Source organism: Artemia sp. Qi Xiang Cuo, chromosome 8, assembly GCF_049724085.1.
Source record: "Artemia sp. Qi Xiang Cuo chromosome 8, ASM4972408v1, whole genome shotgun sequence".
Taxonomy (NCBI): Eukaryota; Metazoa; Arthropoda; class Branchiopoda; order Anostraca; family Artemiidae; genus Artemia; species Artemia sp. Qi Xiang Cuo.
This window is the reverse complement of record NC_142801.1, coordinates 62,631,638-62,649,434: the sequence shown is the minus strand read 5'-3', so window position 1 is coordinate 62,649,434 and position 17,797 is coordinate 62,631,638. Positions and strand designations below refer to the sequence as shown.

Genomic DNA, 17,797 nt, shown 5'->3' with positions numbered 1-17,797 from the left:
CATAGCTCCCCTCTCATTGCACAAAAATATTTTGTTTACAACATGCAAGATTATATTGATATGCTTACCAGCAGAGAACAGTGAGAGTTGAGGGGCATCATAGAAGCTGCCAGTAATTTTCCCACAGGAGACATCTGTATAAATAAAATGTTTTCGGGGAACTTACCGTGAAAACCTTTGAAATGAAGACCCTGTAATTTATTTTTGATAGTTTAGACCCTTCCTTGAAATATTTTAAAGAATGAAATTTTTCAGGCATGATTGTTGTTTTCAAAGCATTACTCTATGAATATTAAACTTAATTGTAAAAAACGAGGCTGAAAAGGGTGTGGTAACCTCCCTCAGATTTAAGACAGCCTTTGATCAAATAGTTAGCGGTAACAAACTTTAAGTAAAGAGTAGCCCTTGTCAATAGAAACCAAAAATCCATAAAACAAAGTTTATGTTACAGTATATGCAACAGCAAAATATCTTATTTATATGCATGCTGATTTTGAATATGCAAAATTTATTAAATTTAAAGTTTCCCCTCAGAAGCTTTTAGCAAATGAAAATTTGCAGAATTATAAAAATAGGAACTCTAATTCGGAATGTTTTTAGTATGTATGAGAACCCTAAAGCCGCCGTCTATAAAATATGCAATTTTTTATTTTTATAGAGAAAAATGGTCTCACGTATGTACCCCCCCCCCCCCCCCCAGAGACGATCATATCGAACCAGTTAATGATTATTTAAAGAGAGTTCATTTGAATAAACATTTAAAGATGCACTGCCCTTTTCAAGTAACGAAAGAGATCAAACAGGAAAGTGCCGTGTTCTAGCGTTTAGACCCATCAAACAGCAGTTTTGTCCAGAACATGGCTGAAATGTTATACTCCTGAAAGTATATTTATGTGACCTCCCGTCTCAGAGACTAAACTGACGTGGGTATGTTATTCGTCCTTAAACATAGATACTGTCTAAAAAAAAATGAACTGTTTTCATAAACTGTTTATCCAATAAAATTAACGGCTAGAAAGAATCTCATAATTCTACCCCATCTATTAGGGTGCCTGTCAAGGGATTTTCTTATGGGGAGGGGGTAACTAAGTCTTAAAGGAGGTCTATTAAATTATATATATATACATATATATATATATATATATATATATATATATATATATATATATATATATATATATATATATATATATATATATATATATATATATATATATATATATATATATATATATATATATATATATATATATATATATATATATATATATATATATATATATATATATATATATATATATATATATATATATATATATATATATATATATATATATATATATATTGCGATTACCCATTAACTGCTTTTGTTGCACGCATAAATGCGTTCAGTAAAGTTCTATAAAACCTTACTTAAAAAAACATGGCTCTTTGCTGCAAAAATCGCTATAAATCATGGCATCGCTGTAGCGCTGCCTCTGATACGTTTTAATTTCTTAGTGAAGACCTTTGTCAGGACCTTAGTGAAGACATTTAGACCTCAGTGAAGACTGTGATAATGTTTTAATTTCTTAGTGAATACATTTAAAGATCTGGAAGCTAGGCCCCTCCTCCTCCTGTCATTTGTTTTTTACCTTTTGCTTTATTTTCACTAGGGCTAGCAGTATGTGCAGTGCCAACAAAATATTCTTTTGTAGTATTTTTTTCTTTTTTTGACCCTGACGTTTGAATTTTCAGGTGATGACCTTAAAGGACCTTGAAGACGAAGTAGCTGATGATAAACAAGGGAAAATGTTAATCCACACCGAAAAGTCTTTGCTTTCCTTACTCAGAGGGGAAAGAGGAGTGACGCAGTGTCATGGACTCTTTCAAGTATATTGCCTAAAAATTCCGTAGTCTTGTCATTAATATTGTTTGATTTGGTAAACATATTGCTCTTTGACGAATCGTAGCTCCTAAATGAACTGCTTTCTTTAGTTGCCCAAATGAATGAACGGTCGAATTTGTTTACTGAACTTGTACACATATTACAATACTGCAACGAAATAATACACCTCCTACAGAGAGTGGGACTCGTACTTGTTGAGGTGACAAACACAGGAATTAACTCTTCAACACGAAAAAAAGTAAACAAAGTAATAAAAGAACCCAACCACAAAGTTAGAAAAGGTAGAACTGGGCAAGATAAAGAAGATAAAGATAATACTTTATTGATAAACGAATATTATTAGCTAAAAAAAAGAGTAGCCGAATTCGCGTTTCAAGTCAAATAGTGTTAAAATCATAAGTATACTGGGATACACCTAGTGAGAATAAGAGACATAATTAGAAACAATTGGTAACTTGCAAAAAGCCTTGGGAAGAAAAAATTTGAAACTTGAAAAAACCAGAACTCAAACTACAGCAGAAAGGAGCAAAAAAAAGAGAAAAAGATGAAAATGGCAGAATAAGAAGAGACAAAAATTTAATCAACAGCTAAAAAAACTGACGAACGGGCCCTACTTAGTTCATGACAAATATAATGTCATGACAGTTCATGACTGATCATGACAGTTATTAAGGGGCTCTGTGATAAAGAGGGGTGAAGCTCTTTCAAAAACTGTCAGTTTTGACAAGAAGCAGATGAAATAGAAATTGCATATATGTTTATAGAAAAGCCCAGTTTTTATGGTGTCCGTGTAAAGACAAGGGGAGAAGGTAAAAAATTCTAATTGTCTGTGTTTGATGGAGATAATAGAATGATGTCGTCTATTTCAGATAGACTAAGATCATTAAAAACCAATGACACGAAACAAATGACAACATTCTTTTGTGGCAAACTGTGTGGATACCGCAAAACTCTATTTTAAATCAAACATTGTTTAAAACACTATATGAAAATAAAAAAATTGACGAGTAAATTCTAAACGAAAAATTAAAAATTTCTATATAAAATAAAAAAACCTATAAACTTATTATAGTAAGAATTTATTAATTCTTATTACAAGAATTAATAAGAAATATTCTTATTGCAATAAGAATTCTATAAATTTTTATTATAACAATAAAAAAAATTCTTCTTAAAAAAAAAGAATACTCTGAAGCTTCTTTGGTAATGATCATTGTTCTTAAACTTGGTGGTAGACAGCTGAGGTGTCTGGGGAATTAGCTTTTATTCCTGTATTTTATTTTCGTATTTTAGTCTGAAATTTTCACCTGTTGTTTGGTATTTTGATTGATGGTATTTTCATCTATATTCTAGTCTATACTTATAGACTATCTATCTATCTATCTATCTATGTATATATATATATATCAGAATATATCAGAAAATAGTATTCATGAGTTCTTGGGCTAGGTAGAGTCTTATGCAAAAAAAAAATTATACTAATTTCAGCTGTATCTATTTGCAACGCTCAAAAAGGCCTGCAAAAGTGGTTTTGTCTCTCATAGTCCACGTCGACCGGGCTACATAGACCTCAATGAAGAAAACCCATTTGAAATTGGATTTTATCTATTTGTGATACCTGAAACTGTGCCAAAAGTTTATTTTCTCCAACTGGCTTGAACTTAAAAGGCACGTAGACTGAATCAGGAGAGGTCTCCTTGGTGCAGTGAATGGAGGCAAAAGAATTATTTTAAAAAAATGGTTACATTGGATGTACAAAAACACTCGAAACAAAATTAATTTTTCTCCAAGTGGCTTGAAACTTACAAGCTATAAGAGGAACTCATTGAAGGGAAAAAATATAGAAAAAAATTTATTTGCATTGATGCATCACGATCAAAATAGACCTGATTTAATTGCTCTGATCAGCTTGAACCTAATTGGACATGACCATTGGGCAAACCATAGAGGAGAAAATATTTTTTTAAATGATTGTATCAATTCGTGACACTCAAAATGGACCAAATAAAATATTTATCTAATTGACTTGAAACTTGCATTGTAGGTAGTTTGAATCAAAGGGATCTTATGCAGAGAAAATGGGTACTCAGAGTCATGAGATCATCGAGGATCTCATCAGAGTGCTTCAACTCTGATCTGCTATAAAATGACAAAAACTTAGGAAACAAATCTGGTTTTATTCATTCGTGACGTCAGATTTTTATTCTTTTTCAAGACAATAAAACGGAATTTTTCTTTATCAGAAGTCTTTTGCATGCATTTATTTAAACAAACTAACAGTGCAACAGAACAGAATAAACAGAATATGAAAATATGCTTGTAAATAAAATGGTAAATTTAGATTCATGTATTTTCAAGGTTGTCTACAAGATGGAGGGCAGAATGGCGGTCAGCGTGGCTTTGACCCTATAAAAGACTAAAATTATACAAATTTTCAAAAAATTGCTATTGCTAAACTATTGCAAAAAAAACGACACCTGATCAACCATTTTAACTATATTAAAAATTTGAATCCATCATTTTAGTTCTTACGCAGCAAAACTGAAAAAACTTCAAAAAAATTCGCACAATTAACCCATAATAAAACCAGGATAGTAAAAACACTAACTGAAATTAATTTAAAATAATGTTTCACAAGAAACAGTTTTTCAGACAAAAAACGCGGCGCATTAAAACCTAATTTAAATAGATATAACATCACATAATAAAGTCAAACTTGAAATGAACAGGCATTATTACGGATGAATAAATTAAATCAAAAGTAAACTGTAATTAAAATGAATAATAACCTCAAAATTAAAAGTAACTTTACTGCTGTCGATGAATAGATGAAAACTAAAATGAAGAGCAATTATAACGATTAAGATCGAATTGACGATACGATTAATCGATTAACGATTATCGATCTTAATTTATTAACGATTAAGAACGATTAACGATAACGATTAATGTGGCTGCTGCTCCCCTAAACCTTCTAAAGGCCAGAGTGTCATTTACGCTTCAACGAAAACAGAAGAAATTTTAAGATTTTCTCTTTTATTCTCTTTTATAATTGTAAGTCGAGAAATTAAAAAAATGCTCCATCTTCCAGGAAGGAATATCATCATATTTTAAACAATATAGTTTTATTAGTATATAATTTAATTAGTAGTAATTAGTATAATAAGTATAATTAGTATACTTACAATAAGTATAATTAGTAGTAATTAGTATATTAATTCATTAGTATATATATGCAGTAAAATTTTATGCTTAGTTTCTTTAAACACATTCCTTTAAAATGTATAGAAAATCTTTTGTTTATTCATAAATTTTAAAAATCGCTTCAAGGAACTAAACAGATTGTTTGAAGATCACATTTTTGACCATTTTTGATAATCATTTACTCCATGAATATGTCTAAATATATATTTATCCAGTTACTCAGTCGATAAACTGCGGAGTGAAGAAGAAGAAGAAGAATAATTATTCTTCTTCTTTTTGTTTGGACAGTTATAGAGAAGCTTTCGCATACATAATCTCACCTCCGGAATGAAATTCTGTGGGGGGGGGGGGTGAGTTCAAAATTATACATTTTTTCATGTCTTTTAGGAGACAGTAGAATCACATCCTGGGCAACTTCCTTTGAGACGTCTGTTTTTAGTATTAGATTGTGCAGTTCCTCATGATTTTGATCCTGAATCAGCTTGGAAGATTAACCTTCAGCAGTATTTCATGAAAGAGAAAACTTTCACTGAGAAAGAAGCCCTGACAATATTCTGGGCGATTGTCAACGTTGTAGAACGCCTACATACTGTAAGTTCGTTGTTTTAGCTATACGATTTAACTTAATCCAAACTCGACCGTATTCTTTAAAGGATTGAAAATATTAATAAACGCAACATTTTCTTAAAATAAGGTTAGAAGGAGTCTTAAAAATAAAAAAGAAAAACATAAAAAAAATTAAAAATATTAAAGTACAAAAGACACTAAAAATGAAATCTTTATCTTTAAATTAGTTAAGTGGAAATTACACAACTATATTTGTCTTAAAAAATTAGAAACAAATTGGAAATTCAATCTTTAATGAAAAAGATCCCCATATGCAGTTATCGCTTGCCTTTGAAGTTATAATTGTCTTCGAATGTCAGGAGGTTGTTTTTTGTCATGAATTTTTATAGACGAAAAGTGTTGTCAGATTTTACAAACTGGTTTCGCTTATTTAGTTTCACGGTTCAGACGCGACAACACTGACGAAAATGTGATGGTGCCCTCAAAACTTCATAATTTTGATAAAACCTAAGTAAAATTCTTAGAAAATCTCTGTTTTTAAGTAAAAATGGACAATGGATCCAGGGAAAGAGAATGTTTCTGTTTTGATGCCCTTTGTTTTAAAATGTGACGTTTCCTTGTCCTTATTGACTATTCCACATTCACTTAAAAAGAACAAATTTCATTATTTCGGCTTAGGCTGCTACTAAATTATGCTAGTTTTTACAAAATCAATAAACTACAAGGTGAACAAATTACGAACGTTTAAATGTATTGATAAAAAAAAAAAAATCATAAAACAATGGGTACGGCATCTTATCGATTCAATTTTACTCCTGCTTCGAGTTGGAAGGTTCTTTGTACAAGGAGGTGGCGGCATCGAACGATGCTTTTGACTCGCGAGTAGTGAGTGTCTAAACTTGAGGATAAGTTCGTATCTGCGCTCACAAAGCGCAATTCATAATTGTCGGTGATTCGTAGCCCGTATGTGCAAGGCAGCATTCAGGAGAGTTGTTTGACCCCCTCCCCCCGATTGTTTATCCAACTCATAATAACGTAAAAGAAATGTATAAAAAAAAATTTGATGAGTTTTTTCAGGTTTTTATATCCCCACCCCCAAAAGAAATCTTAGGTACGGCCCCGCATATGTGTTATACCCCCTATTATATTAGGAATTTCAAGATGGCTTTCCCTCGGTTGAGCAGGGTGAGATTCTGTTTGAAATTATTTTCTTTAACTAATCTGTTAGCTAGATTTGTAGTCCAAACAAGAGGACCAGAAAAGGCTGGTCTGTAGAAATTTTTAACTTAATTAATTAATTAATTAACTCAATTATAAATGTAACTTGATTAATTTAACCCGATTCACAGGATATTACATAGCTGAATATATACCGGATGAAAATCAGTTAACTTGCACAGTTAAGCCTTTACTTATCTAAATAATTCTTAAAAAAAAAAAACGAAACAAGACCTAGAAATACAGTTGAAACCTAAATTTTACTTAGAAGTACCTAGATGTGTTTCCGGTTGTGCTGAGTTTTTTTTTTCTTCATTGTCAGAAGTATTTGTAAACGATGCAGTTTCAAGCTAAGTTGTGACAGGAGGTGTAGAGTTTTTTCGAGAAAAAACCGATAAACTGGCGTTACCATATGAATATATCTAGGAGATGGGTAAGATGGTGTTGCGCCGTTGAGGCTATGCATACCATACTACTTTAGTCTAGCTTGTTTGTGTCGGAGATGTAGCTCATCCTGAGCGAAGATCGTTTCAACCATTTATGCAGTAACTATAGTTCTACATTTATTTATAAAAATGACAGCAAAAGAGGCCGAAGCTAGCCCAAAAAGCTTTCTAAAAAGAAAGCGTTTCAGTTCTGACTCCTGGAGCCATCTATCGTCCATAATTTAATCGTATACCAGATGACGCCATCTATCATTGAAAATTTTATCGCATACCAACTATACAAAACTAGCGAAGATGTCGCACCCGTTCAGCGCAAATTTAAAGCAAAGAGGAGACGTCGTGGGAAACGCGCAGACAGGAGAGTCCAAGCACGTAGAGAGCGCTGTGTACTTCAAGGTGGTGACCACTGTATACCGGTGATATCCATAGTTCGGAACAACAACAGAATCAAAAGACCCAGAAATACCCGATACTTGACACGTGTAGTAACTACAGAGTATTCAGCACCTATGCCAACCCTGAAACCTTACTCTCCTGATAATCCTGTGGACCACCTCCCCCTCCCCTCAAATAGTTCCCCTTCCGTGCTGAAACCTGTAACGCTTAATGCCCATATATATCTTCCAAACTGATTCTTTGCAACGTCCGGTCCCTAACTAACAAGATTGATGAATTAGAACTTGTCTTGCGCATAAGCTTAGTACCATTAGCAGCAATTAATGAATGCTAGGATATGAAAACCGAAACGGGTGCAATCAAAGGATATCTGAACTTTTTTTAATATCAGACACAATAGAGAGGATATCCGACGTGGAGGTGGCGTAGGAATCTATTGCCGCGAAGACTTACCATGCAAACAACTTGGTATCCCCTCAGATTCGTGCCACGAGACAATCTGGCTCTGGTGCAAGCCATAGGGGCTACCAAGAACTTACTCATGTATCATAGTAGCAGCGATATATACTATCCAGAAGGTGCGCGTAATAGGCGAGAATTAGTGACGTATCTGCAATATCAAGTTGACAGTTTTCGGAAACAGTACAGCAATCCAGTATTTATCATAGCAGGAGACTTAAACTTAAACGACAAAAAATTGATTTCACGTGTGTTGGACCTTAAACAAATTTTAGATGTTCCCACTCATGAAACTGGAAGCATACTGGACCTCATACTGACAAATCTCGAAGCGTACTATGAATCGCCATTTTCCTTAGGACCACTTGCAAAATCTGATCACAACATTTTATGCTGGAAGTCAAAGAAACTAAACCAAAAACCTAAACCTAAGGATACCTAAACCAAAAAAGACTATAATACAGACCACTGAGTGAAAGCTCCATCCAAGCCTTTGGCAGATGGATTGCGAACTTCAATTTTGCTACAATCTGTGCTATTACTGACGTCGATGAAAAGGTCAAGACACTATATTCGACTCTGCAACAAAAATACAGCGAATTCTTTCCTGTCAAAATAAGCTTGGTCTGTGAAACAGATAAGCCGTGGCTAAACTCAGAGCTTACAATAATGATCAGAAAACAATGCGATCTCCATTCTGTAGGAGAAGCATCAACGGGGAACGAGTTGAGAAACAAAGTCATTTCAGCCCTCCATGTATCTAGGAAAAGATATATACAGGAGAAATTAGCTCCACTCCTCAAGTCAGATTCCCACAAGTGGCACGACGCAGTAAAAAGGCTTACTGGGAAACAGAAGGGGACTGAAGTACGAATCAGCAACATAGACGGGAGTTTAATCAGAGCCTCAGATGTTAACGAGTTTTTACACAAATTTGTACTTCTTACCGCACCATAAGTGGCGAACAGATGAGTAATATCATCAACAGTTGTAGTGCCGATGATATTGTAGAAGTGTCCGAAATATCAGTCTTCCGTGAAATCGAACAACTACGTAACAACTGTGCAACATACCCAGGTGAACTCCGTGTGAAGCTACTGAAATAGTACTCACCTTTTCCAGCCAAACCCATGGCATCAATCATAAATCAGTGTTTCTCAGAACAATCGTTCTCAAAATAATGGAAAGCTCCCTATGTGCGGGTCATTCCGAAAGTAAAGGCACCCCAGTCCTGCAACCAGCTGAGACCTATATTCATATCTCCCAACTTGGCTATACTGGCCAAAGGTCTTATTCACCATACCATATTAAAGTAGATTGCACCCTCAATACATATTTACCAATATGGCCGTAAACAAGGCAGTAGCATGGTAATATACTTAGTGCGGATGTACCATTTGATAGTTGAGTGGCTGGACAGCCCAAACAGTGTTATCGATTTACTTTTGGTAGAATACGGGAAAGCATTCTACCTTATAGAGCACCTCATTGCACTGACAAATCTAAAAGAAATGAGAGCTGGAAAAAACTTGCTTCTATTAGTGAGAGATTTTCTGCGAGGGCGACGGCAATCGGTATATCCGTTATTTGCCGATGATATCCGCTCTGAGTGGACCGAACTTACTTGTGGCTGTCCCCAAGGAACGAAACTAGCTGCTCTTTTCTTCCTTGCAGTCATCAATAAAATCCTTACAGAGTTTGAGGAGCGTTTCAAGTTCGTTGACGACTTGTCTTCGCTTCTCAAATACATAGTAGAAAACGCAGTAGCAAAACAGCGGTTCGAACCAACACTTTTTTCGTACTTCTTTAACCAGTGTAAATCTAATAGCCTGCAACTGAACAAGCAGAAATCGAAAGTTCTACGCTTCAACCCGCTCAAACGAGATATTACAATACCAGATGTTCCCTTTCCAACTGTTTTGTCTGCAACAATACTAGCCGTGACTTTTACAAGCAATTCCTCATTTAAACTGCATGTAGACAATATCGTGCGCAAAGGACACTACTCAATCCGAAGTCTAACGAGTATGCGAAGGCTGGGTTTCTCAGATCGTCAGCTCTTACTGGCTTACACAACATACATCAGGCCAATCCTTGAATATTGTTGTTCTGTCAGGGGTCCCCAAGCACAAAACACTGCCTACATGTCAGAGGAACTAGAAGACGTTCAAAACGTGTTACTAGAATAATTCTTGGACCCAGGTATGAGAGTTATGAGCCTGCCCTTGCGACTATGAACTTGCCCACTTTGTTCGCCGAAGGACACAATTTGATAATGAGTTTCGGGAAATCACTCATGTCAAAAATGAAACACTGCTAAATGCTTCCTCCAACTGCAATGACCCCCAAACTCAACAGGCATCAGAACAGACTAGGACCTGTTAAGTGTTGAACGAACAGATTTGCGAAGTCTTTCATATCAAATTTTGTTAGTGTATTAAATAAGTGATATTTTTTTTCTTAAATGACTGTAAAAATAGCATAATTTAGCGTTTAGTTTTGTTTACTACGAAAGCTATTTGATTAAACGGATATGAATACGAAATACGATACGAATCTAGAATGTATCTATGCTGAGTTGCCATGTGAATATATCTATGCTGATTTTTTTTCTTCCATGGAGAAGCATTGTCAGAAGTATTTGTAAACTATCCAGTTTCAAGCTAAGTTGTGACAGAAGGTGCCAGTTTCAAGCTAAGTTGTGTGTGTAGAGTTTTGTCGAGAAAAAACCGACAAAGTGGTGTTGCCATGTGAATATATCTAGACTGTGTCTATGCTGAGTTACCATGTGAATATATCTATGCTGATTTATTTTTCTTCCATGGATAAGCATTATTAGAAATACCTGTAAAAAGTGCATTTTTGCTGTTTCAAGCTAAGTTGTGACAGAAGAAGGGGAGTTCTGTCAAGAGAAAACGATCAAGCGCTCTTGCCATGTGAATCTATCAAGAAATTTTTGCAAAAGAAGATTCACTTTAAGTATTTATTGGAAAAAGAACACCAATAGCTTGTTTTTACAAGTCCAGACAGGATGCTTTTATTTACTTTAAAAGCAATTTTGTTTTTCATCTTGGATATTAAACGGAAGCAAATTAAATATTCATCCGCGTAATTTTTTTTCGGGGGGGGGGGGAAACGTCTAAATGTCGGCTCCTCAAATTAAATTAACTAAACACAACTTTCTTGTGAAAATGGTGAAATTTATTTTGAGATTGCGGTTTCAAAGGCTTCTCACATTTCTTAATTGAAGAATGCCTTGGCTATATCCCTAAATGCTAATAGAGCACAAAATTCAGAGGCGGGGGGGGGGGTCTAACACCAAAAAATATGTTTGACACTAAAGGTCAAACATGCCCACTTTTCTCAGTAACAAAAACTATATGCCCGTTGGCTGTGGGGGCCTGACATAAAATAAAAAGTAAAAATCTCATTGCATCTTCTGTCACCTTTTAAGGTTTTCTATTAATTTGTTTATATGCATTTTCGTAACATTTTTTACGAGTTGGACAAACATTTCGGGGGGGGGGGGGTTCAAGCCCCCTATCGCCCCTGGATATGGCCTTGAGTAGGCGACTTTGAATTTTGTGTTAGGGTTAACTATTTTTCTCCGGTTTTCACAAAAGAGTATGCGTTTTTTTTATGCGTGACGTCCGACAAAGTCTTCGGCTACTACACATTGTCGCCGTTACGTCGAAATGTTGCATGTGACGTTTCCAATTTACTAAAATAGTAGCCAAAATCCGTTTCTGAGGGCAATTAAAGGGAGGATTGTTAGGGCAATATGCGTTCAGTTACACTTTGATCCTAGCTTGTGTGCCCCATAGGAGCTGACTTGTCTAAATTTTAAAAATGAGTGGCCTGTCTTGTGCCTGACTGTATTAAATAAAAAACACAAGTTTTTTCAACTGAAAGTAAGGAGCAACATTAAAACTTAAATCGGACAGAAATTATTACGTATATGAGTGGGTTAGCCCACTCACTAATACCTCGCTCTTTACGCAAAAGTTCTAATTTTGTTCCAATTCTTTAAAATTAACCCCTGAATCTCAAAGACTGTTTAATTAGAATAAATAGCTCTTTTGAAAGTACTATAAAAACTTTAGCGTAAAGAGCGATACCCACCCGACCCCCATCGGAAAAAAAAACCTGAAAACGTCTGTATACTTCCCAATAACTAATACTATCAGAGGCAACGCTAGCGTTGCCTATGGTAAAGGCCATATGGCTCCAATGTTTTATTTTTTTTCCCAGAGGCATTTCATATGGAAGGGGTCGCCGTACAAACTTCAAAGGTGGCTCGTTCAATTGGAAATCGAGAGTTCTAGTACCCCTTTTAAGGGTCTAAAGTGATTGGAAGGCTACTAACACCCCTTCCACGCCCATCATTTCCCCAAACACATCCAATCAAAATTTTGAGATAGCCATTTTGTTCTACGTAGTTGACTTCCAGATAGGAATATGTTTTTGAGGAGGACATTCCCCCCACTGCCCTCAGGGCAAGGGTTATAAGTTATGTCCCGTGGGCATATAAGGTCTTAATTGAAAGCTTTGTCGTAGAAACTTCAAAAAGGGCTTATTTGATTGGAAATTCAAAGGGGTAGTGCCCTTTTTAATAGTCGAAAGTGATTGGAGGGCAACTAACCCCCCTCTCACGCCCACCTTTACCCCAAACACATCCAATCAAAATTTTGAGATAGCCATTTTGTTCAACGTAGTTGAAAGGTCTGGCAATTATGTCTTTTAGAATGACAACCCCCCCCCCCCCACCCCACAGCCCTCAGGGTAAGGGTTGTAAGTTATGCCCTGGGGGCATATAAGGTTTTATAGAAAGGGTTGTCGTAGAAACTTCAAAAAGGGCTAATTTGGTTGGAAATTTAAATGACTTGTGCCCTTTTTAATTGTCGAAAGTGATTGGAAGGCGACTAACACCTCTTCCACGCCCACCATTTCCCCAAACACATCCAATCAAAATTTTGAGATAGTCATTTTGTTAGTTCTGGAAATTATATCTTTGAGCAAGACACTCCCCCCACAGTCTTCAGAGCAAGGATTATAAGTTTTGCCCTGGGGGCATATATGGTTCTTATGGAAGGAATGCTCGTATAAACTTCAGAGAGGGCTCATTTGGTTGGAAATTGAAAGTTCTAGTTCACTCATTTAGCGTCAAAAGATATCGGTGGGTAGCCATCCCCCCCGCGCACTTTTTTCTCAAATGCATCCGATGAAAAATTTGAAATAGCCATACTGTTTAAAATAGTTCAAAGATCATATAACAAAAACTCCGGTGTCGACACAACCCCCAGGGCCTGGGGACAGGCGTTGTAAGTTATTCCCTGGGGGTATATATGATTCTTATGGAAGGCGCGCTCGTATAAACTTCAAAGACGGCTCATGTGTTTAGGAATTGAAAGTTCTGGTTCACTTTTAAGTTTCAAAAGAGATTGGAGGGCACCTACTCCCCCCTCCCGCAACGCCCTTTTTCCTCAAACCCATCCGATAAGAACTTTGAGATAGCCATTTTTTTTAAATAGTTCAAAGACCACATTACAAAAACTCCGGGGTCAAAACAGCCCCCAGGGGCCTGAGAGCAGGCGTTATAAGTTATGCTCTGGGGGAATATATGGTTCTTCTGGAGGGGATGCTCGTAAAAACTTCAGAGGGCTCATTTGATTGGAAATTGAAATTTGTAGTTCAGTTTTTGAAAGTCAAAAGAGACTGGACGGCAACTACCCCCCCCCCCCCCCACACGCTCCTTTTCCCCCAAATGCATCTGATATAAATTTTGAGATAGCCATTAAGTTAAAAATTGTTCAAAAGTCAGATAACAAAAACTCAGTTGTTTGGGGGCAAAATTCAGGCCCGGCGGCAGGCGTTGTAAGTTATGCCCTGGGGCATATATGGTTCTTATGAAAGGGATGCTCGTATAATACTTCAGATTGGGCTCATTTGATTGGAAATTGAAAGTTCAAGTTCACTTTTCAATAGTCAAAAAATATCCGGGGGCAACTCGCCCCCCCCCCCCCCGCCTCACGCCTTCTTTTTCCAAACCAATCTGATGAAAATTTTGAGATAGGCATTTTGTTAAAAACAATTCAAAGGTCGGATAAGAAAAACTCCGGTGTCAATACATACACCCCCCAGGGCCCGGGGGAAGGCGTTCCAAGTTATGCCCTAAAGGCATGTATTGTTCTTATGAAAGAAATGCTCGTATAAACTTCATAGAGGGCTCAGTTTATTGGAAATTGAAAGTTCTAATTCACTTTTTAAGATTCAAGAGATTTAAGGGCAACTAGCCCCCCCATACCCTTTTTCCCCAAACCCATCGGCTATAAATTTTGAGATGGCCATTTTTTTTAAATAGTTCAAAAATTAGATAACAAAAATCCAGTGTCAACACAATCCCCCAGGGCCCGGGGGGTAGGCGTTGTAAGTATTGTCCTGGGGTCGTATATTGTTCTTATGAAAGGGATGCTCGTATAAACTTCAGAGAGGGCTCATTTGATTGGTAATTGATAGTTTTAGTTCACTTTTTAAGAGTCAAAAGATATCCAAGGGCAACTAGCCCCCCCACACACCCTTTTTTCCCCAAGCCCATCCGATAAAATTTTTAAAATGTCCATTTCATTAAAAATAGTTCAAAGGTCAGATTCGAAAATCTCCTGTGTCAACGCAACCCCCCAGTGCCTGGAGGCAGGCGTTGTAAATAATGCTCTGGGGGCATATCTAGTTCTTATGGAAGGGATGCTCGTATAAAGTTCGGAGGGGGCTCATTTGATTGGAAATTGAAAGCTCTTGTTCACTTTTAAGAGTCAAAAGAGATCGGAGGGCACCTAGCCCCCCCCCCAACCCCTAAATGTATCAGTTAAAAATTTTGAGATAGACATTTTGTTAAAAATAGTTAAAAGTTCAGATAACAAAACTCCCTTGATTTGCTTATGAATTAATTGGGCTGCTTGGAAAATGAATGCAGAAAACAATTTTAATTTAGTCCTCACCTTGAGATAGACTTAGTAAATGATTTGGCGATTATCTCAGAAGTGAGGAAATATCAGATACGACCTTTAGGTGTATCAATGACGATATGTTGAAAAAATGCATTTTAATAACTTGAACGGTACGATAGCAAATTAACAACTAAACTGTGATGAAGAAGCAGCACAGCTTATGGGGCTAACAATTGTTATAACTTTTGGGCTTAACTACAAAAATAAAATGTTTAACAATATTTAAGATTGACATTTGCATTGCTTAAAAACTGGTGTGATTTAGGGCATTGTTGACCCCATCAAAATTGTAGGTGAACAGTTGTATGAAAAACAATCAACAATTGGCATTAAAAGATCCCCTTCATAGCTGCAAGTGAATAATGGAGAAATCAAATACCCCTCCAGTATCTCAAGAATCAAATAATGTTGGAAATGCTAAGATTCAACCTTAGAAATAGATATCACAGAAATTATTACTTCTTGTGATATTTTAAAGTTCACAATTTATAGGATATGAATTAGTGTTTAAGGAGTTGTTGACAAACTAGAAACTTCATTCGCTCTTTATTAAACTTAATTTAAGGTTTTAATTAGGACCAGAAATTTCTATGAATGAATAAATTGAGCCCAAAATGAGCAGAAATTTAAATAAATAATCACATAAGACATAAATTTGACAGATATTGATGTAGTGGTATATCAATTCTAAAATAAACAGAAATTAAAATAAGTAATCACGTCGAACTTAAAACAAACAGAAGCAGGGCTAATTATTATCTCTTTCTCTCAATTCAAACGTTAACTAACAAAATGAAACATCGCAACAAGAGGCTCTTTCCCATAGTCCAGATAAAATCAAATCTTTCAAGAGTAAGGTGCTTAAAGTTCCCAAGCACCCCTAAGTTCTAAAACCAAGTTTAATACAAACCTCATTGCATCTTTTGCCACCTTATAAGGAGGAAGAGGACTGCCCCTCCTCCCTCTTTGATTTTGGAAAATATCTTTTTCCCTTCTTCCGTTGGAAAATGCTTTTGTCTTGTGTTTTTTGAAAAATTGAAAAGGAACCCAAAAAGATTACGTCTATCCTAGATTTGAAAATACCCCTGAAAAAAAACTGGTAAGAAAAATATTTAACTCCCCTCCCCAGAAAGGGTCTGAAGACCCCTTCCCCTCCTCCCTTCATAGAAGAATCCAAACTCAGGGGCCCAAAATTTATCTTTCTTCGGGTTTCAATTCTACCCGTCTCCCTATAGAATAAAGAAGAAATGGGTCGTATTTTGGAAAAAGCTGAAAACCTCGGAATACTTCGAAGCGTTGAACATTGTAAAATATGGGCTGGAACATATAGGAAAATTTTGGCTTACATCAAAGAACATGGGCAACTGATGAGAAGAGCTCTTGCTACTATTACGTTAATTTGAAATAAGTTTAATTTAATTTGAAATAAAATTAATTTGAAATAAGCACTACTAGTGCCACTGGTAATATAGCATTGTCACTGGCAGTGCAGAATATGAATGTTTAGAACTGTCTTAATTGTTTTGTTTTAAGTTTGGCTTTCAATTAAGTATATGAACCTATGCTGTAATTGTTGGAAAGTAGACAGATATTGCTTTTTTAAGCTATTTTCTTGATTATAAAATAGGTAGGGCTAGATTATTATGCATAACATAGGCCAGCAAAAAATAAAATTACAGAGATATTAATTGTACTTTTGGGGAAAAAGTTGTTCTTTCTCTTCAATCGAATTTAAAGTGAAGGAATATAAATTTCTTTTTTTAATCTTCTAAACATATGAGGAAATAAATACAAATAATATTTTTCTTTGAGGTTTTTCATGATTAGCTTATGATTTTCCTGGGTAAAGCTAGATCGCGCTTCTTTTTTTTTTTTTTTTTTTTTTTTTTTTTTTTTTTTTTTGAGAGAGAGAGACTTAATTGAGTTCCGTCTCTTACTAGTTTCCTTTAATTTTATTTAATTTAATTTTTTTATTTTATTGAAATTGAAAATTTGAGTTATTTTTTTTTTTTATCTTATCTCTTATTTTATCCAACCGGATCATAGTAACACGGAGAAACATAACAGTTAATTTTTCAGACAATTTTGAAATTCTGAAGAGTTAAAAAAAAAAAAATCGTTTTGTGCTTCTCGATAATGCTAAATTTTCCAAAAAGAAAAGCTTGAATTGCTGACCTTTTAACTTGCTATGTATACCTTATACTTAACTTAGTATACCTTGTACATACCTCAATGGTGGATCCAGAGGTAATGGGGAGGGGGGTTCCACCCGCCGGCTTTGGTGCAGTTTTCGTGAAAACTAGGAAACAACTCCAGACATTCCCTCCTCTCTCTAAAATCCAGACTTGCCTTAACTGGTTTGAGTTGTCAATATTGATTGCCCTGTGTTGAGCTGACTGGGTCGAGTTGTTGATTTATTTGTTTCGAGAGCTGAATTTCCTGTTTGGAGTTGACTGGGTTACGCTGTCTTTGCTGAGCTTTCTGTATTGAGTAGCCTATGATGAATTGACAATGTTAAGCGTTCTGCTTTTAGCGGACTAGGTTGAGGTGCCGGTGTTGTATTTTTGGTCGTGAGTTGGGGTGATTCAACTAAGTGCTTTTCCTTCTTTTATTTG

At 35.7% G+C, this 17,797-nt stretch overlaps 1 protein-coding gene across 1 annotated transcript in view; it reads left to right on the top strand.

Annotated features, from left to right (window-relative positions):
* The window catches only part of LOC148949676 (serine/threonine-protein kinase 40-like), a 111,223-nt gene that overhangs the window by 22,925 nt on the left and 70,501 nt on the right, over positions 1–17,797 (top strand). The window contains exons 4-5 of the mRNA XM_089092754.1: positions 1,738–1,872; positions 5,480–5,683. Coding sequence (XP_088948880.1) covers positions 1,738–1,872; positions 5,480–5,683 — 339 coding nt within the window. The remainder of the gene's footprint in view (positions 1–1,737; positions 1,873–5,479; positions 5,684–17,797) is intronic.